The sequence below is a fragment of the Acipenser ruthenus genome, chromosome 8, assembly GCF_902713425.1.
Source record: "Acipenser ruthenus chromosome 8, fAciRut3.2 maternal haplotype, whole genome shotgun sequence".
Lineage (NCBI taxonomy): Eukaryota > Metazoa > Chordata > Actinopteri > Acipenseriformes > Acipenseridae > Acipenser > Acipenser ruthenus.
Genome location: NC_081196.1, coordinates 33926973 through 33950740, shown reverse-complemented (window position 1 = coordinate 33950740; position 23768 = coordinate 33926973). Strand labels below are relative to the sequence as shown.

The 23768-nt window shown below is 38.4% G+C and overlaps 1 protein-coding gene across 1 annotated transcript in view; it reads right to left on the bottom strand.

Moving 5' to 3' along the window:
* The window catches only part of traf3ip2l (TRAF3 interacting protein 2-like), a 43362-nt gene that overhangs the window by 4727 nt on the left and 14867 nt on the right, over positions 1–23768 (bottom strand). Inside the window, exons 2-9 of the mRNA XM_034011196.3 lie at positions 21443–21526; positions 16354–17015; positions 8664–8706; positions 6335–6399; positions 4204–4301; positions 3623–3691; positions 1600–1719; positions 177–251 (exon numbers count right to left, since the gene is read on the bottom strand). Coding sequence (XP_033867087.2) covers positions 177–251; positions 1600–1719; positions 3623–3691; positions 4204–4301; positions 6335–6399; positions 8664–8706; positions 16354–17015; positions 21443–21483 — 1173 coding nt within the window. The 5' untranslated portion in view covers positions 21484–21526. The remainder of the gene's footprint in view (positions 1–176; positions 252–1599; positions 1720–3622; positions 3692–4203; positions 4302–6334; positions 6400–8663; positions 8707–16353; positions 17016–21442; positions 21527–23768) is intronic.

Here is a 23768-nt window from a genome sequence, read left to right as displayed (position 1 = left end):
GTTGGATCTGATTTACATGTTCACAGTGTTTAAGATACTACTTTAATTAGCAGGCTATTCTATGAATTTATAATTCTGGGCAAAAAAAAAAAAAAAAAGTACAGTAGTGATGCAAATAGATTTGATCAGCTTGATAATTTGTATATTACAACAGAACATCAGTAACTGAAACGTACCCTCTTTGCTCCAGGGAAGAGAACAGGAATGAAGCGGAAATTTTTACTGCCATTCTGGATGTACTCATTTTGTAACTAAAAAAAAAAAGTCAAACATACAGGTTGGAGAATGTCCTATATAAAATAATTTGAAAAAGCAGTCTGTGGAGTGTGTGGTACAGTGACTATGAATAGCTAGCTGTACAGTATTCACTAATACCACCCTAAAACCTGGATGGGTGACTCCATAGATGTTTACATTGTGTATGCCTTGTGGCAATTAACGGCAATATTGTTTGTCTGTGTGCGCGTGTGTGAAGAGAAATAGGATTGTCATAGATATCTGAAATGGCTTTGGTTCAAAATTGGTGGGGAACTATGACAACAGTGTGCCTTAAGCATGATTCACACGGGACTACAAATGGAGTTCGAGTCAGTCAAAAGCAGAGGATGTCTAGTAACCTCCCAGACTAGTTTTCATCAGGAAAAAACGGTAAATTCCAAATGAAATGCGATGTTGTGGCCAGAGAGGGCGCTTTTGTGCATATTTTGTAAACAATGAACCGGATGTAAACAAGATGGAGGAAGCATTTTACTGATCTTTAGACTCTCAGGACAGATCGTACCAATTTTAATATTCTATTATGGTTTATTGTACAGGCTGGTATTGCTATGAGGTGAATACCGTGGAAATGCTTATATTAATTCTAACACCACTGGCATGGTCGACTAAAGACACAGGACGCCCGACTTTGAAATTTTACAGAAGCTCCCGATGTCCAAAAAGGACCTGGGATAAAATTAAATGGACGATGTCAGTAAAAATTTAGATGCCATCTGCCCAGTTTATGTGGTGATTTTTAGTCCTGTGTGAATCTGGCTTAATGATATTTTGTACTGTAGGGATTTGCCACTGATGTGCATGTAGCAACATATATCAAACAAACATCTGTTACATGCCCTTGGGGGGGGCTAGCACACGGCATTTGGTATTGTCAAAGGGACAGTATAATGTTTTAATTTTGCTACTGCCAAACACATTATATCACATTTTATTGTTAAAATAGTGCCATTGTTCCTTCAGCGTGGGTATGAGCACATTACAAGTTTCACTTACATATACAGTAAGCTTCAAAACAGTATGTCACACTAAATAGGGTGCTTTCTGAATACCAACACCACTGTTTTGGAACACTTAAGTGGTGTTTTTGAATAGGGGCAAATTCCGATGAAGAAATGATAGGAGTTGTTATTGTGATGCTTTTTCACTGTACTACATGTACTGCCCTTCAGTAAGAGGAGTGGGAATAGTACAGATGAACAGATACATAGGTACGTATTATGGGAAACACAACATTAAAATAGAGCCTGTAATTCTAGATAAGGGGGAGCAACTGGCGACAATGGGGATGTGTGATAGCAGAATTAAAAAAAAATGTCCTACCTGTTTGTAGATGTAAACTGTATGCAAGGCACTCTCGTCATTCTTTATACTGATATACTGACATGGTTTGACAGTTTCGTAATACTTGGGGCTGATTACTATAATAATCAAGTAGTCTTTCTGCAAATGAAAACAAAAAGAGTGTCACATTGTTAGTCAGTTCAAGCTGCTTGCAGTAGTCATAGACAATCAAAACATGTATGTAATAATTTCCAACACAGATCTGCATTATAGTCTCAAATAATGAACTGTTAAAAGAGAATCATTAACTTGAACTGACTTAGTGTCTGTTCCCATATACTGTATGACGTTCTATGCATTATGGCCACTGACAGTTTCTCACACACACACATGTACAGTTAACCCTTGATTACCTGAACCCCATTATCCAGACTTCTGTTATTGAGCTTCCCTGTTTTCATAGAAATGTGTTACTCAGCCCTGGCATTTACAGTCCAGTGTGGTACAGTGTGGTAAAAGGGTTGTATTACTATATTTTTAGCAGAAAGTCATATAAACAATTTCACAGTTGTCATTCTATTTTCCAAACAATGTGATTATCTGTACACCATCAGGTCCCAATTAGTTTAATTACTGAATGCAGTACACATGCATTATCATAATGAATGTATCTCAGTATTAGGGATGGGCACGTATAAACATTTTTGAATAATTGATTAGAAAATTGTTAATCATTTCTAATTAAATCGTATAATCTTGTATTGCAACAAATATAAATTATAAATGGTGTGAACAGACCCATTAACCATAAGCCTGTTGCTGCAGCCCAAAGTATAACTATAAATAAATATTAAATGAACCATTTCTTTCCATGGCTTTAAATTACAAAATAGAGGTGTGGAAAGGTGGTGGGCAATTCACCGACAGACAGAACTTTATTTGTAACGCCGCTCAGGCGCACCGATTTATTTTTACCTGCAGAGGGCGCTGTTGTCCATGGCCTGAATACTGGCAACAGTAAACAGGACCACAGGGTTACCAATACTGGTATGCAGTCCAGTGCACATACAAGTGCTCAAAAATAATAATGAAAACAAAAGGCGAAAGAAAAAGGGAAAATAAAACACAGTAATAAAAATACAAAATAAAAGTGCGGCACTCGGCAGCGTTACCCCGGCCGTTATCCGCACGGCCTGGGTCTCTGTCCTATGCTCACATGTTCTCTCAACCTGCTCGTACAATTCAGGGTTCTGCTCAAGTTTTTCCCCCGCTCCTAAAAATTCCTTTTCTTTCTAATTAATTATTTGTTGTGCTTGTTCTTCTCCAGCCGTGCTCGGTCCGGCAGGAGCGCTTCAGCCAGCTGGCTCGTTTCGTCTTGGAGGGGACAACAGAGCATTATCTTAAAGGGTCAGCAATCCCCCAAGGCCCGCCTCTCAGAGAAAGGGAAAGCCAACACACCCTCTTCCCCACCTCTCTGTGCCACTGCCATGACTGACAGGCAGATCTATGAGGCTGCTGCCCCCTTCCTGCAGTACCCCGCATGCACCAGACAGTCAGCACATCTCCCCTGTTACAAGAGGTATTTTACAAAAAAAAAAAAAAAAGAGATCACACAATGTGGTGTTGTCGGCAATCATGGTAATTATTTATACTTAAACCGCTGTGGTTAATATTAATAAACAAGCCAATAAGAAACGGAACATGAACAAGATTGCAGCCAATAAACTTTTCAAATGATTTGAAAAAATGTAATTAAAAAAGTATTGTTTTGGGACATTTTACCAAAGTAGACACTAAAATGAAAGACAGAGCTACATGAACAGCATAGGGACAATAGCCACCTATGATACAAGCATGTATCCACCTACTTGCAGAGAAAGGTCCAGCTGCAAGCCTAGGGCTCTGTTGACCGAGACAGAGTACGCAACAAACCACTGGCGGCTGAGACACACTGGGGTCCATTCAGCGGATTTAAACAATGGCACAACTAAATACTTCAAAACAGTCAGTTTTTTTTATTTTATTTTCTCAGACAGATACAAATCTTTTACACTTTCCTTACCTCACTGATGTATTTTTCCATGAAGTCAATTTTGCTTATGCTTCTATACTGCTGTTCAAACTGGTCAATCTGAAAAAAGAATCAGACGCAATAAAACAGGCAGCTAAAGTGTTAATTTAGTTGATAATGTTAAACAAGCGGCTGTAACTGTAGGTACAAGAATGACACCCAGGAACACCCTGATAGACCGCACCCTGTTATCAAGGTCTGGGCTTAAACTCTGAACCCTTCTACTGTTAACATTCCTAATGTCTATTACCACACACTGAATTTGATTGCGCTAATAAAATCAGAGCTTCCATTCTGTTCACCTCTCCTCTTTTTTACGACAATATAGAAGACCAAGTAATTTGACCCGTCAGTTAACTACTCATTATGGGCATTTCATTTCTGAATCCTAAAGAAACTGAAACAAATAAGACAACACATAACCAGAAATGCATGACAGTATTGTCACCATAGTTAGTATTTCAAACCTCAGTGGCTTTTACAAATCAACACATAAAATAAAACTATTACTTTCAGAAACAAACACTGAAAGCCACTGACCACAATGAATATAATACTGAAAGTGCCCTTACATGCGTGTCAAATCCATTCCCTCTCAGCAAAGACACAAAGTTTAAGATTTCGCGAACGTGCATGTCACTGTCTGCTTCATACGTGACAAAGACCTTCCCTGCAAAAAAAGGAACAAAGAGGTCAGTATACTACACCTTATACATATCTTGATGCATCTATTTATTATCTTCTGAACACCTTGCTTAAATACCTTAAATTCATTTGACTACAACTAAAATACCAGCAGTTCAGTTGTATTTGTCATCCATTGCTGATAATGCCAACTGTTGAAACCTGGATTGAATCTTATTTGAAAACCAACACACACAAAATGTGGAAACTCTTATTAGGAGTGCGCTGATACTCACTCATAGTTGCCTTTAAGAAACAGTCGTATAAGCGCACCTCCAAACCTCATATTATCTCACCTATCAAAGCATCATCTGTTGTATTATAAATCACGTATGAGAAATGAACCAATAATCGTAAGGTGTTTGTCAAAATTCCAGTACATTACTTCCTTGTATACTGTAGATGTCATCCCGTGCATAGAAAATACAGCCTAGTTCTGAAGTTAAAAACATTTCACACAGTTTAAGGAACCAGCGCAAACTTTGCTATCCTCTCATCCAAACTGCACAAGATTACATCTTGAAACAATAACACTGTACACCCAACTTATATCTATGATCCCTAAAACATAAGCCTGTAATGTTTGTCAGAAAAACAAAAACAAAAAGGAGAACACATTTACTCTTGCATGTTTTGCTTTATACTTCTCCTTTTTTGCCTCTCCCTCACAGTGGTAGCAACAATGGTGCGTTTCAGTAGTTGTTGACTCGCTTTCGAGAGCCGAGAGCAATGGGGAACCCCCCCCCCCACACACCCACACACACACCTAGGGAATACTTTTTATGTACTTACTTATAATACTACTTTTTATTTTGTAGGGGGTTATTAATTGGGAAAATCATATAAACAAAGTCACAGTTGTAATTTAATGCTGTGTTCCAATTAAAATATCTGAAGACCCCCTTTAGAGAACCGAGAGCAATGGGGAACAATGCCACACCTTTCATATACTGTCCATACGTTTACATCAGTCTATTTGTTCCTAAAGTACAAAACTAGAACCCACCATGGATGGGCCTTAATCAACAATGATTTAAAAAAAACAAAACACATAAAAACCATTTTAATGCCATAAGTGTCAAGAAACAACTTGAAGTTGCAGATACTGAATAATTCCTTGCGAGTCGATACTGTTAGAATGGTTTTATTCATTTTAGAAAAGTTACTTTTGCCTTTGAAAGTCTTAGGAGCCAATCAAAAAAAAAAAACTTCTGATTTATGCCTGGCTAAAGGCATCAAAACCAGGAAAAAACAACAAACTAAATAATTTGAGTCATGTACATTTTTTTTTTTTTTTAATAAATTTAGGAATTGGTATGTATGTATTCATTTTTTCAAAAATGTGTTAATACAGATTTGTGTCCCTTTATTGTCATTAATATTTTGTCTTAACACATATTTTTAGACAAATATGTCTATGTAAATGATCTAAACAGAAGTGGAACCAATGTATAGTGTTTAGTGTTAGGAGAGACATACATAAAAAAATAAAGCTAATCAGCTACATCTGATAGCTGGTTTCCATGACACCAGGCTGGCATGCCACTCGCACCCTTTACTTACCGTGACACATTCTTACAATATTTTTAAATTCCATGCTGTGCCATGCCTTATCGGCATCCTTTCTGATCTGACACTGGCACAGTGTTACCGTGCTGCGAGCACGAGAGGTCTTTGTGCCTTAGTTCATTTTCATGAACTGTAAAAGTCATTTCTGCGGGGACAACATTTAGCATGGTGTAGGTACAGTACCAGCACTGGCACAGAATGAAAAAAAATGTGTTGAAACAAGATATTAGTCACTGCACGAGGCCTGTCTACAGCTGCACACTGATGTATTTGGTCCGTCATAACTGTTTTTAGAAACAAAACAATAACAACTGTAATCAACTGTCACCTGCCTACATGTTTACATAGTTCAATAAAACGGAACATCGTGGAGTTAGGAAAGAGGAAGCAGACTGACACAACCCAGCATTGAGAAATCCAGCCTCAGACAGGCAGATTAACAATACTTACTCTGTTCCAGAGGAAGAGGCATGCTGTACATGCCATTTGTTTTGGAGGGTTCTGTTGTGTGTGCTCTACAAAAAAAAAAAAAAAATACACAACAGTAAATACTATTTTCTTTCAAACAGCAATGTGTTATCCGTGTAATGATTTTGAATCAAATCAATCAATCTACACTAGGACTATAGGGAGGGTTACAGCTAGCTTTTTCTCACTGCAATAGTTTACATAGTTGTCTAGGTATCAAATTAATGATTGGGTTGATTATATAACCAAACCACTGTGGAATGAGTCGGAAAACATCATTTTGCAGGGTTAGCAGTCCGCAACTGTTCTGAATTGGTTTCTTGTTGCTTTGAAATAAATACAAATTAACCCCAATACAAACAGCTAACTATCCATTTCTCTCTCTATACATTAGCAACATAATTGTAAACTTAATCTGGCATTATGTTCGAGCATTGCATTGGTTGAGTTCTTAAATTGGAGTCAACAGTGTATGTAATTCCAAATAAACTATAATCCTTTGTTGATATGCTCCTGACCCATTATCGTTTGCAACCATCCACTTGAGTCTGAACTTGGCAACAAGTGTGTTTCCACTGTAACCCAAACAACTCTCCCCCACCTCTGGAAACAAGGGGCAGTGTGCCTGGCACCAAGTAATCACACCTCAAACATCAAATACAGCATTCAGGCCAGTTGTTTTTCTAGCTTTATAAAAACACAATCTTGTTGGGTGAATGGTTTCAGGAGCACGACAGATACTTCAGCCATCTCCCATGGACACCACACTCCCCTGATCTCAGTCCAATTTACCATGTTTCTACGACACATTCGTCATCAAGATCTTCTGCCTACCTTTGCTCCAGTTGCATTAAACATTAAAATACTATGGGGTAGATGTACTAAGATGGGCCAGTTGCAGTGCAAACATACCGCAATTTGCATTTTTGTTGCTACAGTTCGCAAAGTATACATTATGTCGTATGTACCAAGAGAAAATATGTTAATGAAAAGAGCCGCAATATACTAATTTAAATACTTGTTGTGTCTTCTTAGCGAGATCTCTAGCATACATTGCAAGTGTTGCGTGACATTGTTCATATAAATAGCAGGAGTTAAGTTGTGGTTTGCTGCAGCAGAGGGTGCCTGAAGGATAACGTCCATACATGCAAGGGTGCAAGAATCAAAATATTGTTTGTCAAATGTAAACGTCATCTGTACATAAGGTGGTGTTGGGTTTAAAAACATAATACAATTGCACACACATACATTTTTATAGTTCTCTATGTATTTTAAATATAAATCATTGTGCTGAAAACACTAAATGTGTTATGGGTAGGCTACACATTACATTATGTAGAAAATGTATCTGTACAGTATGCCTATACAGTACAGTAGTAAAATCAAATGAATACCTCGTGCACTTTTTACTTTAGCCTACTAGTATCACAAAATAAATCATGCTGCTGCATTGTACACATTGGTGTACAATGCAAATAAAAGATTATTTTAAATTTAAACTAAATGACTTTAGGGTTTTTTATTTTATTATTTTTAACTTTACCTACTTAGTAGCCTAGACAATTAACATCATGGTCCTATACAGATGCTCAGAATGAGGTGGAGGGGTTAGTGGCACATGTGTGCAGTCTACTGCTCCCAACACACTTGTAAGTACCCTGACTTTAGTGAAAATCAGGTACTCAAATGCATTGAGCACAGCTGGCAACACACCAGAACAAGTGGACTGGGAAATGCCAGCAACAATTGCGACTGTTTAAAACGTGCTTTCAAAAGTTCTTAAATTGATGCAATTTAAGTGTCGCAATTGTCGGCAGCTTTAGTACATCTCATTATAATGTGTGACCTCATTTGCGAATTTATGCAGGAACGCCCATAATTACATATTAATTAATGGTTGAACCGCAAAAGAAAAACTGCTGCCGCAAAGCATTCCCTAAAAAGCCGCTTACAGCATTGCGCACGTTTAGTACATTTCACCCGAGACTTTCGACTCATTTGCAACTGGTTTGCAACTATTGCGACAGGTGCAACACTTTAGTACATCTACCCATAAATGGATTAACATCTCTCAAGACACATTCCAGAACCTTGTGGAGTCTGTGCCGCATCGTGTTAAGGCTGCGATCACAGCAAATGGTGGTAGGTACAGATCCTAATAAATCGTCCAGACAGTGTATATCTAAATGATATTTTAAAAAATCCCTGGCCCCTTCAATACAACATGGATTCCCAACTTTTTCCCCCATTTGACCCTGGCTTCTACCAATCCAACACCAGGGCAGATAGAAAGTACACAGCAAAGTCATACCTCTGAGTGGCGACAGTTCCAGGAGGTCCGCAGCAAGGGGGACCTGTTCAAAATGAGATAGGATTGAAGTTCATCAATTATCATAACAAGGGCTGCATTTATCAAGGTCTTAACTGCAAAGTTCAAATTTCAATGTTTTTTGTGGTAGGAAAAAAATACTGTTATGACCTTATTTGCAATGGCAAATGTTCCTTGCAATTGCAGGAAAGAGTGATTTAAATTGTTCCGGGTAAGTTTCAATTCCTCTCTTTGCACTTGCTTTAATGTTATAAAACTGAAAAATTTGGCCGATAGTATTGTACATGAGCCCATAGCAAAAAATCTAGTGAAGACACGTGTCTGTTCCTCCAGCCAAGTTCAGGAAACACCTTGCCATAAATCACTTTTCAAAAGAATTCAGGGCGATTCAACAGCCAGAAAAACATGCAAGAAATTATGTGATCTGATCTTACGATTCGTTGGATCCAAAAGCAAAACACATTCACATATCTAGGTGGATGTCGTGCTGCATCATATGGGTGACTAACATAGAGCTAATAAAAAATCTTACCTAACAATTTGTAGATCTCATCTTTTCCTATATGAAAGATGCACACATTATGCTAAAAGTGTCATTTTATTTTTTTAAAAAGGCAGCACCTTCTGGCATGGAGAAACAGTTGATATTGAAAATACTTTCAGATTGTGATTCTTCTTGACTTTTTTTATTAATATTTTTCTAGTAAAATAAACTAAAAACATTCAACTGTTTGCTACTGTATTTATTACATTAACAAGAACTCTTATTGGCTTCCAAGTTCAAATCATTGTTTTTTTTGCAATGTTTCGCAATCAATACAATCAAATTCTCTTTAATATCATGTATGCACGATTCATATAGGAAAATGTGAGACCTAGGAAATTATGTCAATACAAATTAGATACGATTCACTGGAATTAATAGTGGTTGTCCAATATTATTATTTTTATTATTATTATTTATTTCTTAGCCGACGCCCTTATCCAGGGCAACTTACAATTGTTACAAGATATCACATTATTTTTACATACAATTACCCATTTATACAGTTGGGTTTTTACTGGAGCAACCTAGGTAAAGTACCTTGCTCAAGGGTACAGCAGCAGTGTCCCCAGCTGGGATTGAACCCACAACCCACAAGTCCAGAGCCCTAACCACTACTCCACACTGCTGTCCAAATATTATCACCAAATACAGCAAGTGTATACAGCATGTTCCTTTTCAATTATGAAATCTGAAGCTTGCCCCACATTTTCAAAATAAAATGTAATTACTCATTGTGAAAAACATAGCCTTTTGAAAGGTTTACCGATTCCTACACTGTGCACAACAGAGATGTAGCTAATGTTGATACCCTAAACCTTTAAGAAAATGCAGCAGATTAAGTGAAAAACTGAAGCAGGCCATTTTTTAGTTAAAAAGAAAGAGGTTGAGTCTTTCAAGTTAAATTTAAATAATAAGCAGCCAACTGGGCGAAGCTGCAAAACAAATGACAAGGTTACACGACATGGGCAACATCATCCGACAACAACTTATATAGTAATTTGAGGCGGACAGTGTTTCCTACCCAGTTGCAAAAAATTCAAGACCTGTGTTAGGCCTGCCGCACACAGCCCAACTCAAGCTGTCCCGACTTCTCATCTGAGTATGCACAGATTCTACGATCAGTTGTGCTCAGTTTTGGTTTGACGTCACAATTGAGTTTTTCCCGACTGGGTGTCGCACACTGCTAAGACTGAATTACTGACCATGACTAGATACTGGTGATTACTATGTATGCAGATTTAATTAATACTGCCCTGTACACATTTTTGTATTAACAGCCCAACATAGCGACCCTCATACTATGTATGCCATCATCTGCCGATTAGACAGCGGAGACAGTGCCGCGAGGCAACCAAAAGAAGCGCTTAGCCTATTAATTTAGCTATTGACCATTTACACCGTGCAAACGTTTCAGGCAGTCTGACTTTTTGTATAGTTTGTCTATTACACTTTAGCCTGTGGTAAATAAAATCCAACCTGTTGATTTTTATTTGACTTTGGCATTTTCTTCTCAGCATGTGGCTCTAGGAGCTTGTGATTTCTGACCTATTGGAGATCGACGCACTGGTTACTTCTGTTTTAGCGCAGTAAGACAATATAGGCTGCCAGTAGATTGAGAATAAAAAAGGTAAATTGATCATTTACCTTTGATTAGTAAACGCCTAAAAAACAAATTCAAATGTGCACATATCTGGTAATTTTGAATTCAGGACACTGGGAGCAATCAAAGACTAATGTATTTTTACCTGTGGAACTAAAGCTGTCAATATTCCACCATCTTGTGACAAGTTACATGACAAGCTACGTCACTTAAACCTGCTTCACCATTGGTTGACACCCTTATGACTAATCGGTCTCAGTCAATCTTGTTCGGCAACTGCCACAGACAGACAGATCACATTTGAACGAAACTGTCTGAAAAAGATTAAACATGTTCAATCTTCAAATCTGAAGACATCCCGACTGAAATCTGCATAATCTTGGTTTTAAGGAAACGCACACTGCTAGGATTCATCCAGACTCTGTACCGCCAGTTGAGATGAGATGAGTTGTGTGCGGCGGGCTTTAGAGACAAATCAAGATACAATTTTACACCATGGAACAATGAATAGCATTTTCCTTTAATCTAAAGTGGTAATGTATCCCATTTGCCATTCAAATTACCACCCATGCTATAAACTAGTATGTTTTATTGGTAAACACATTTCATCAGAAAGGAACTTGGTAGGCCCAGACACATTTTAAACATATACAGCGACAGATATACTGGAGCTTGCTGACCCTCCATGGCCTTTAAAGCTCTCTACTCCCCCATGCGCTGTGTGAATGAAACGTGTGCTAACAGGATCCTTTTTCATAACCAAAAGTAAATATCATGAACTCTGATTAAAAGTGACATCTCTGGTGTTAGTACTGTTTCAGGAAGGCATGTGAACATTTCAAGGTCATTAAAAGGGTCCTCATTTTTGTCCCCTATACCTGACCCTCCCAGCGCACACAATGTATGCTTTCAGAAAATGCTGATCATTTTTGGGCAGCTACTTAGCTTTATGCACTTCAACTAAGGTTAACTGAAATCCATTTTGAGCCCTTGATTTTGTTCCTATTTCATGGACATCCTTTAAATATTTCATTCATCTTTTCATGTGCAATATATTCTCTTCTCTGTAGGTACAATGCTACCGAGAATCGACTGCTGCAGCACCATCTCTACAATACCTACAGTCAGCTCCTTTCATGCCTTCAGTTACTAGTAAATTCTGCTGCTTGTGTTTTAACTGAAGCAAAATGCAGTAAAACAAGTTAGTCAAACCATCCCTTTGGGAGAATTCAGTGTCAGAGCCCTACCTTACATTTCAAGACATTCCAGGTAGGATTTTCAAAATAGTGTTATTGTATCAAACTTGTGGTATAGTAACAAGCGCTTTAGTAGCAAGTGATTTTCAAACAAAATGTTAATTAAATCAATCCGTTATGCTTTGAAATTGAGTCGATGAGGTCGTTAATGAGCGCATTTCTTTTTAAATGTCACAGGTCACGTACAACACTTCCTGTCTCAATGACTAAATAAGGGGAAATCAAGCAAAATGCATGTTAACGAGATAAAATGAATGGAAAAATAATTCACTATTATGGAAACTACTAGCATACAGCAAGACGGCTCTCTCCTGGCTCTTTTCTTGAGCACTAACTAAACACAACACAGGAACCTAAACTAACAAACAGGACAGCTAACTGTTTACCTGTTAAAACAAAAACCAAACCAGAACAAAAACACACTGTTTTTGAACAAACACAAAACAGCTTTACACTACCTTTCTTCTCATACACTTGTGCACACTGTTACTGTTTGCTCGCCTCCACGATAAATAAACTCAACATGAATAGAAGTATAGCCACCGAACACTTACAGTGTTATAAGGAGATGTTATAATATGTGCATACAGACGTGTGAAGGTGAGAGTGTCAGCCGCGGGCTGTTACATTTCTGTTTCAAGGTGAGTTATACTCTTTCGTTAATTAAAACCCTCTTTTTCCAAGTGCAAATTAACTCCTGATAAATTATGACAATTAACACGGATTTGCTTTTAATTCCCACACAAAACAAATAGTCGCAAGAAGCACTGCTCGTTAAGATATTAACATTATTTCGTAAATTAACATAATTTCGGAAATCATGTTAGCATGATTATTTAATAATGAGATAGGCATAACGACCACTTGAACATGCCAAAATAAATGCTACATACCGATTTGTTAATTAACACTGGAGTTCTCATTTACAAACTTTTGAAAATCTGCCCTCCTTGTGTTCACATGAAGCAGGTGGTGGCAACTTTCTAGAGCTACACTGCAATTGTGGGTTATTTATTTGTAGCAGCTTCACTTGTCCTCTACTTCTGGTGAAATCTAACTGGGGGACAGATTCAGGATTTCATATAAATGTGGGGAAATGTGTTCAGCTTGGGTGTTCTGCTGCAATCAATACTCTTCAAATAGAAAACTATCTTCATTTTTTATATATATATATATATATATATATATATATATATATATATATAGTGCCGTGAAAAAGTATTTCCCCCGTCTGATTTTCTGCATTTTTGCATATTTTTGACACTGAATGTGAACAGATCTTCAACCAAAACCTAATATTAGATAAAAGGGACCCTGAGTGAACAAATAACACAAAAAATTGATACATATTTCATTTATTTATTAAAGAAAGTTATGCAACACCCAATGCCCCCGTGTGAAAAAGTAATCGCTCCCTTAGACTCAATAACTGGTTACGCCACCTTTAGCAGCAATAACTGCAACAAAACGCTTCCTGTAGAATTTTGGCCCACTCCTCCATGCAGAACTGCTTCAACTCAGTGACATTTGTGGGTTTTTGAGCATGAACTGCTCGTTTCAGGTCCTGCCACAACATCTCAATGGGGTTTAGGTCTGGACTTTGACTAGGCCATTCCAAAACTTTAAATTTCTTGTTCTTCAACCATTCTGATGTAGACTTGCTTGTGTTTTGGATCATTGTCTTGCTGCATGACCCTGCTGCGCTTCAGCTTCAGCTCACGGACGGATGGCCTGACATTCTCCTGTAGAATTCTCCGACACAGAGCAGAATTCATGGTTCCTTCAATGATGGCAAGGTGTCCAGGTCCTGATGCAGCAAAGCATCCCCAAACCATGACGCTACCACCACCATGCTTGACCGTTGGTATGAGGTTCTTGCTGTGGAATGCAGTGTTTGGTTTTCGCCAGACATAACGGGACCCACGTCGGCCAAAAAGTTCCACTTTTGACTCATCTGTCCATAGAACTCTGGAGGATCATCCAGGTGCTTTTTGGCAAACTTGAGATGAGCATTCATGTTCTTTTTAGTGAGCAATGGTTTCCGCCTTGCTACTCTGCCATGAATCCCATTTTTGCCCAGTGTCTTTCTGATGGTGGAGTCGTGAACACTGACCTCAGCTGAGGCGAGAGAGGCCTACAAATCCCTGGATGTTGTTCTAGGGTTCTTTGTGACTTCCTGGACGATTTTACGCCTTGCTCTTGGAGAGATTTTGGCAGGATGGCCACTCCTGGGAAGATTCACTACTGTCCCAAACTTTCTCCATTTGGACAATATGGCTCTGACTGTGGTTCGGTGGAGCCCCAGAGCCTTAGAAATGGCTTTGTAACCCTTTCCAGACTGATAGGCATCAACAACTTTTTTCCGGAGGTCTTCAGGAATTTCTTTTGTTCGTGGCATGATGTGCCTCTAGAACCTGTGTGCTGACAACTTCACTCTGATGGTAAGGGCCAAAGTTAGTCAGATTTATATTGGGCAGGGCTGGCCCAAATCAGGCCTGGCTGTTAACCAAAGTACTCAAACAGCTGACCCTAATTATCCCTTTAATTGGGTTGAGTTAACTAGGGGGGGGGGGGCAATAACTTTTTCACACCTGAAGATTGACCAAATACAATGTGAAAAATGTGCAAAAATGCAGAAATACAAGGGTGGCAAATAAGTCCAAGGTGGGCAAATACTTTTTCACGGCACTATATATATATATATATATATATATATATATATATATATATATATATACAGTATATATATTTTTTTTTTTTATAGTACACCCATGATTTACCAGACATTTTTTAATTTGTAATGACAGCAAATACAGTGGTTTGCAGAAGTATTCACCGCCCTGCAAAGTTTTCACATTTTGTTTGTATCCGATATCTCATAGGGAGCTCAAAGCAACCCACGAACACAAATGAGTGAGTCTCAACAGGGCTAACAGATCACACTGTAGTGTATGAACTATCCTTAAAGAGTGCAGAAAATATAAATTGTGTTCATAGTGCTATATTGGGGCATAACCGTAGAACTGTATAAGAACAATATAGGCTATGTAATAACCGCAGACAGATGGACACACTGATGACGTTTCTCATATTTTTATATGGCAGCTCCACATATCGGAAGAATGTATATATATATATATATTCCCTCCATAATGAATTACAAAATACAAAGCCAATCTTTTTTTTTTTAATGCAATTCTCAAGTCTGCAAAACATAAAAGTGCCTAATTTTGGTTTGAAACTGGAAAATGAGTGGTTACCATGCACAGGCATGATGGAAAATACTGTACAGTGACTGCATCTGTATTTGTCACCTTTTTTTTTGTGCAAACTCCATGGCCGAACATACTTATTTAAGACAAATAAAATCGTGCTCAGTTCTTCTCAGTGCTGGGAAAGAGCGGGCAGGAAATGTTCGCTCCAGCAACTACCCGGCTCCATATACAATTGGCTCACTCCGCTCTCCGCTCACACTCTCTGTCCCAACGCAGGGCCAGATTAACCAATATGCCAATAACACCATTCGCCATAATATGCACAGGGCCCCCAAAATATGGGTTAGCGTAGGACACCCACATCCTTTAATCCAGCCCTGGCCGTGACGCTACCCTGTCACAAGCGTGCGCTGTCAATCTGGGACACGTAGGCAGGCAATAAGCTGCTATGGCCCCCAGTACAATAGCATGCAGTACACAGTTCCTTTTTTGTGGTTCTTTAATTTCTATTGTAACAGTGACAAAGTTACAAGCCAACAAAATAACAACACTACTCCCATGTGGGAGCAAATGAGTTTGTAAGCAAAGTAAAGACGCTTAGTCACTTTCCATGGATCTGAATGTTAAATTAAATAGAGATTAACAATAAGGTATACAAACAAAATCCATAGAGTGGCAAACACAGCTTTACTCTTAACTACCAGCACACAGCCAATTGCTCCTAGGTGAGTTGACATACATTTGCCATAAAATCACTCTTTTTTTTTTTTTAAACCTTCAAAAAATTCTGGGTGGCTTTACTTATTTTTTTTAAAGCTAGAATACCGACCTTTAAGACCAAAAAAAGATAAGAACTTTCAAGGAAAAATTATCTGATCATTCACCTTATTTTTTTGAAGTATTATTAAATACTTTTGTTGTCATAGATTTACAATTGAAACACATTTAATAGGAGTTCAGCCATGTAAAACTAATTTAATATTTGTGTGTTTTTGAAGAATTTTAGTGCATTTTAATGCCCAGCCCATGCACATTAAAAAGCAGCAGTGTGTACCTGGTGTCCTGGGTAGGTAGTATCCAGGAGGATAGGAAGGCTGCATGCTGAACTCATCGACAGGATACTGAGGGCAGCATGCTGGGGGTCTGCAAGGGTATGGCTGCACAAAGGGGTTAGCGGTCCTGGTGGGGGGCATGGAATGCAAGGACAAGGGCGGCTCCAGGTGACTAATGCTGGGGCTATAGCTGCCCACAGCAGGAGAGGGGACATGTGGCTGGCTGCTGCTGTAGTCCCGTCTCTGATAGCTCATATAGTGTTCAGAGGGCGGGCAGGAAGCCAGGCTGTTGGGGTTAGCCCCGCTGGAGCCACATCCACTGCTGAAGCTGATGCTGGGCCAGGCGCCAGTATGCGTGTCTGGGCAGCTAGAGCACTCTCCCATGGGACTGTAGAATTGGCTCTGCTGCTGCTGCTGGTAATTGCTGTGGAGATGCTGTGCCACGCTTTGCCGGAAGGGGTTGTAACAGGACTGGGCTCCTGCTACTCTGTGGTGGTCATCATCGGCCATGTGGTGCTGACTGTTTATGGGCGACCTGCTCTGGGAGCTGGGGAAGGGCTCGGAGTGTGTGTCAAGGAGAGAGTCGCTGCTCGCAGTCTCGTCGTTTTCTTCTGGGTAGTTCCCAGAGGAAGAGAGGCTGTGGCTGTCAAGTGGTGCCTTGTACCTGTTGATAGAAAATCACTGTCAAGGAGTAGGAAGAACTTTTAAGCTGTCTGCATCACAATTACAGTAAATATAAATCACATATACTTTTGTTTGTATATCTTAGCAAACTACATATACTAGTTGCAAAATATATTTAAAAGTGTTGAGGTCCCCAACTAGTTCCTATATTTATTTATTTATTTATTTACTTGTTTGTTTTATTTATTTTAACAAGGTACTGCAGTCACTTCTTGACTCAATATGCCCTTTTGTCTTTTGCATTTTTTGCATTGAAACCTTGGAATTCCCCACAGCCTGAACTGAGGGAAACCTTGCTTCTTTCAAGTTGAAAAGATGAATACGCTTGCCAAACGTTGTATTATTCAAATGTTTTTAAATTAGATTTTTCTCCTAACCAGTATACAGTAAACATACAGCACTATAAATGTAGGATATTTTGTGTTACCCATGCAAAACCAACACTTTTCTGTTCCCTAATTGAAATCGTGTTTAGAAACGGGATCTATATTACCTTTTGTGGTGAAAATAAAGGCTTGAATAAATAAATATACATAGAGTAACCAATCCCATGAATCAACATAACAAAGCATCCGCGGGGCGATCTCACATCTGTGATGTGTATCATTGATATGAGCAGAGGGCAAAACAATTTGCCCGTGAAATGGTTATTTTTTTCCACGTGTAATGGAACATCATTGAAAGAATCATAGAACACAACTGTGTACCAAATATGAAATCACTATAGTGTGTGCTCTGCATTATTGATTACCAACACACTGGCACAAATAGTCTCTGATACATTAGGCTGTGACACTGCGGTGGCAGGAACTTTATAAAATGATCACAACAAAAAGGCTAACTTTTTTCTTGTATGATATCCACGATCGAATGTATCAAGTATGAAGCCAATATCTCAAAGCCTTATGTGTTTATTGTCCAGAAATAAAGGTCATATACACTCCCTCCTGCAACAGTGCTGGTTTTCTGTTCCCACAATACACCACTCATTTCAATCAGAGCACCAGCATTAACGCCAGAGGGAGCATAACCTGAATACACTGTTTAGAAGAAACATTCTGGCCAAAGTTCGCAAATAAAAGTGGAAAAAAAGTAATTCCCTAGATTATTTACCTATAATGTGTGAATAAAAATATACAATCAGGAATATGTTGGAAACAAAATGCTGTGATATGGACAACACGGGATAGAGCAATAATTAGTAATATGTCTCCTGTAAACACAGCAGTGTGTTCTGTAACACTTGTTACTACTGAGGAATCAGCTGGGGTCTAACGACTACACAAACAGATCTTGTATCAAATGCACTTTTTTTTTTTTAAGTGAGGATCATCAGCTTGGACATGCTGTGCTTTAATAACAGTGCCATGTAATGAATACTGGATGTTTGTCCGGGTTGTGTGGGCGGTCTGAACCCTGGCCCTTTTTAATGGGCTTGCAACAGCTCCGAGGTGTATACTTGTGAAGAGGAAACAGGCCTCTGCCCTGCCACAGTGACAATTTAAATTTGAAGTGTTTCCACCGGCCGGAGAAAAAATTCAGTTTAGCACCCCTAAACGAATAGGGGTGCTAACAAGCACTGGACCTTAACTAATTTAACAAAAAACCGGTTCAAATTAAATTCTTAAAACAAAAGGGGAGGTGGTACAGAGCACGCCCCCCTAGAGCCCACTGGTCGACAAAAGATGTCATGTCGCCAGCGGACTCCACGTGGGCGTGCTCTAAATTAACACCTGTCGTAGTAGTAGTAGTAGTAAAATGTGACTATGACTGATAAGCTGCTTGGAACGGTGACTGTTACTTTGTTTCGCCTAAGTCAGCTGCAGTTCTTTTAACTGGCCGCAATAAGGTGCTGCTGCAATGCAAGCTTACTGTTTATATGGCAAGCCACATCAATTACGTGTACATAAACAACATGTATCATGTGTAAACATGATAACTGTTCTATATAACGTATTTTTAAACTAAATGTTAATGTTTTGTTCCATTTATATGGATTACCTGTAAAATACATAATAGGATTCAATCAACTATAAACTCGTCGTTATGGTGACGTCACCAGTAAATTATGCAAATTAGTACCATCAAATGTGTTCCGAACTTTGAAGGTCAAAATGTACCCTTCGTTACAGCCCTAAAAAGGTTTAGGTTAGGGTATGCAGGCCAAGTGTTTGGGTATACCTGCTAGTACTAGCACCAGCACCTTTCATCAGCAAACCTGAACACCCAGGTTAAGTATGAAGCCGCAGTCATCCCAGAATCAATCAGGTAAGTCTTCTCATAACTTTTGATTTATGTTACCATATTAATTATTAAGGGATCTTAATATAAACCATCTACATGCAGCAAAGTTTCCGAAGAGCTCCCAAAAACACAGCCAGCTTATCACTGAGTTTGCTGACGCTTTTTCATTGTACAAAAAATATGATTTTCGGTTTCTGTTTGGTTTTATCTTTTGTCTGTATCATTTAGTTTGGAACTTTATCCAAATGTCGGTTTCGGTTTGGGAAAATCATAACCGTTGCATCCCTACTGAATGATACGTGTTCATAAACACCTCCTGTATTCATAACATCCAGTGTAAATCCTAAACTTCACATGTGTTTGTTTAATCAGGACTAAGATCTTTAAATAAGGGTTATCTTATTTTAAAAAAATGCAAATTTACATACAGGAAATCAAAGCAAACCGAGACATGAACAGAAAGCACAACATTGCCTTCATAAGGAGATGATGGCTGAAATCATTGATGTGTCATTTTAAATCATAACAGTGAAAATAATCACATTTTATGAAATCGCATACTGTAAAACTTCAATTAAATACCTGTGGCATTTATTTGCAATATTTGCCAGCAGACCCAGCGCGTATTGGAGCCCGGTTTATATTAGATCACTAGCTTCACATGCTTCATGAGAAGCCGCTAACACTCAACCTTGTAGCAACATCGTAACTCAATTTAAACATTCCAGCAACTTTGTTAAAAGGTTGTGTGTCAGTGGGAACTAAGTACAGTTTTGTTTTATAACAAAATTACATTGTATTGCACATCCTCAAGTATAAAGCGAAAGTACAGTCTTTTTATATGCATTGGTTGACAAGGATACGGTATGCAAAACATTGGAAAATGAACAAGCAAAAGTATGAATTGGTATTTAAAAACGGAATTAGATCTACCATTATTATTATTATTATTATTATTATTATTATTATTATTATTATTATTATTATTATTATTATTAACAGTTAAATCCACTAAAAGACAGCCCTGTAGAAATCAGAACACAGGTGTTTATAGGCTATGCTTACAGTATAATAATAATAATAATAATAATAATAATAATAATAATAATAATAATAATAATAATAATAATAATAATTACAAACTTCTAAAATGATTTTAAAAATGTCAAACTAATCTCAAACTGTATTAAATAAATATGCATTACATGTAGGCCTACCTTAAATTATGTTTTCTATTATTATTATTATTTATTAATCCTGAGCATCACTTTCATCGCTGTCACTTATTAGCAGTTCATTACGCTCAATCTCCTCCTCAGCTTCCTCAGCTTCAATGGCAATGGCAATGACAGAGACCCGGTGTTTAATAGAGACCCGGTGTTTATTTACAATATTTGCCAGCAGACCCGGCGCGTATTGGAGGTGATTATTTGAAGTTTTATGGTACACGTGGGCTAAAAACAAACAAAAACACTGAAAGCTCTCTGACTCAAGGACAGACGGTGCCTGTTATTAGCTTTGAAGAATGTACTCAAGCCACACTTTCCAAAGGTGCAACAGTGTAAGAAAGATTGTAGCTATGAACTATTTTGATTTATAAAGTCGCTTGCCGACAACAGGCTTCAAACAGTATGCAAGGTAAGGCAAGACCATAGCAGTATCCAGTCTACAGTCTACTAGCTGTACTATCTGGTCAACTGACTCATTACAATACAATGACGTTGTCCACATAACCTGAAAGCAACAATGACAAATAAACATTAAAAAAAATCTCTCAATATGAACGTTGTTCTTTTTTCATTAAACTAGTTGGGACTATATCCATTTTCTGCTGAAAGGTACCCGTACAATCATATAACAAGAAGGTGAATCCAGCCTTCAGCTAAGGATGCATACATGTAACTCCCATCGCGGTCATTTAACAGACCTATCGCTTAAGCAGCTGTACTGTAGACCATTTAGAATAAAGGTTACAGACAACAAACACAAGTCTTATTAGGTCGTCAAATAAATCTGTATAATTATCGTGTGTTTTTTGAAAATATTTGTTTACTGACTCTTACCGGAGAGTGAACTAAAAGTGCAGAAAACATGTCTAACTTGTACTATTGGTAGAGAGTCATTGTAGATCATAACATTGGTTTGTTGTCTCTGAAATGTTACCTTTGTGTTGAAATCTGAGGCAATGTCGGTAACATCATCATTGCAACACGATGCCCAGGTCAATCCAGTACAGCATTCAGATACCTGCAACATAAAAAAATAAAATACAAATTCAACTGTCTGCTTTGGAACTTTTGGATTTTTTATTCTACATGTGGTATTAGAGACACCTATTAACACTTTCTGTGATCATATGAACAGGGAGCTATATTTCATCACATCTTAGTGTGCCAATAAAGAGGGGTCTAATGTACTTAACTTGTAAAGAAAGATTTTGAATGATGTAAAGTTGCCATTTGTAACGACTTGTCATTAATAAAGCCCACTATATATATATATATATATATATATATATATACATATATAGTTGAGACTGCAGTGCTGTTACTTACCAGCATATTCATTCTTTACGATTGGGGCTGTTTAACTTTCAAGTGCTAAAAAAACTCTCATCATCTTTTTTCCGCTGTATCTTCGCCTGGCTTGAGGTAAATGCGTCGGCTGTGGTAAGAGTTCTGTTACACGTATTTTCTGAGAATACCACATTGGTTTCGATCTGACTCGACAAGACCTGCATCACTGTAAAGAGCAACACCAGCAGTCCTTCCAAGTGGAGAATGATGATGGGAAGTTTCCAAAAGTGATGGTTTTAAGATTTGTATCTTTCTCCATGTTTCTTTCTTTGCAACACGGGGGAGGCAGGGAGGTCTTTAATAAGATCCTGGGCATGAATTTATCTCAGCCACCGAGACACTACAGTACGTGTTCAAACCCAGTGGTCTGTATTAGTGGCCAATCTAAATAACTTTAATCATTCTGGTGTTTTCCCCTTTTCAGATGTATTGATCGCTTCACTGCAAAACCTACTTTTTGTATAAATTTGAATGTTATCATAAAAGTTATTTCAAATATAATAAGGTATGGGGAACCATATATTGTATTGTTTCAAATAGTAGGAGTTTTAAAAAACTGAATGGAGCACATGTAGTGGTGTGCCGATACTTCGATACACCGCAATATTTTTTTTGATGATACGATTATCAGTAAAGTGACCCATATCGTGCTATTTTTGTGTGCATTAATTTGCATCAACACTGATAATATTATTTATTCGTATGTATCCTAGGAGCCTCACACACCAAATGTGTAGTCAAGGATGTTACGTCAAGCCCACGGGAAGCTGAGTGGAGGCGGGTTATTAATGTTCTTAATCATCTCAACAAGCTATGGAGGGTGACGGCGAAATGCCACCTGCTCTGGCCTGTTTAAAATCTAGTGTGGATTCATTTTGGTTTTAGCTGCGTCAAGGACTCACCTCAAGTTCTTGATAAGACTCAAGCTGTGTGTAAAATATGCAAGGCTCGAATAAAGTATTCAGAGAACACAACTAATCTGAGTTTTCACTTAAAATGACACCATCAGATTGACGGCACACCATTATCATCGCCAACACCAACGCAGTTACAGACGGCAACGGCAAAAGAAAGTATGACCACTCGTTATGCACAACCTACACTAGAAAGCTAGTCATTCAAAATTGTCTGCAACATCAGTGTGAGCTAAAAATATAACCCAGTCCATAGTGCATGTTATTTGCAAGGATTTGTGTCCCTACTGTACTGTGGAAAACGATGGGATGATGAATACTGCAGACCTGCTCAAATCAGCTATCGAAGAATGGAGCATTGTAGACAAGAACCCCGCAATAGTGACTGATAATGCCTCAAATATGGTTATTGCTGCTCGTGAAGCTAATATGACACTGTGACGGAAATATAATGAGTTCTGGTTGGAAATCTCCCTCTCGACCTGTAGGGCACTAAGTAGCGAAAGGTAAAGGTTTTGGACAGGTTGGCCTGACAGTCCATTCCCTGGGTCAGGAGGTCAGTCAGCCTGGAAAAAGGCAAGACTCAGTTGCAGGAACGTATTGACCTGGAAGGTAAACGAGGTAGCAGCTGCAGGCAATAGAGTCAGCTGCAATCGTTTACCAAGGGGTCATGCATAATCGCATAAAAGGGGCCGGAGAATTGTAAATCTTTTCCTTTGCATGGTTTTTATTGAGAGACTGGAAGGACCGTGAGAGACACCGAGACTTATATATTAGTAACTGTCTATGTTTTTGAACCACCAGACGGCTAACACGAATCCGGAGCTGTCGCCCTGGGCCAGCACTACTGCACTAAAACTGTCACGAACTATAAAAATTGTTATTACCAACCACGAGCACTACTACACGCACCGGGACGGGTGATCGTGGCAAGTATTATTGTGGGGCAGATAACGTGTCTTTATTATTTAGGACTGCAATCTCTGTTTTCTGTACTCC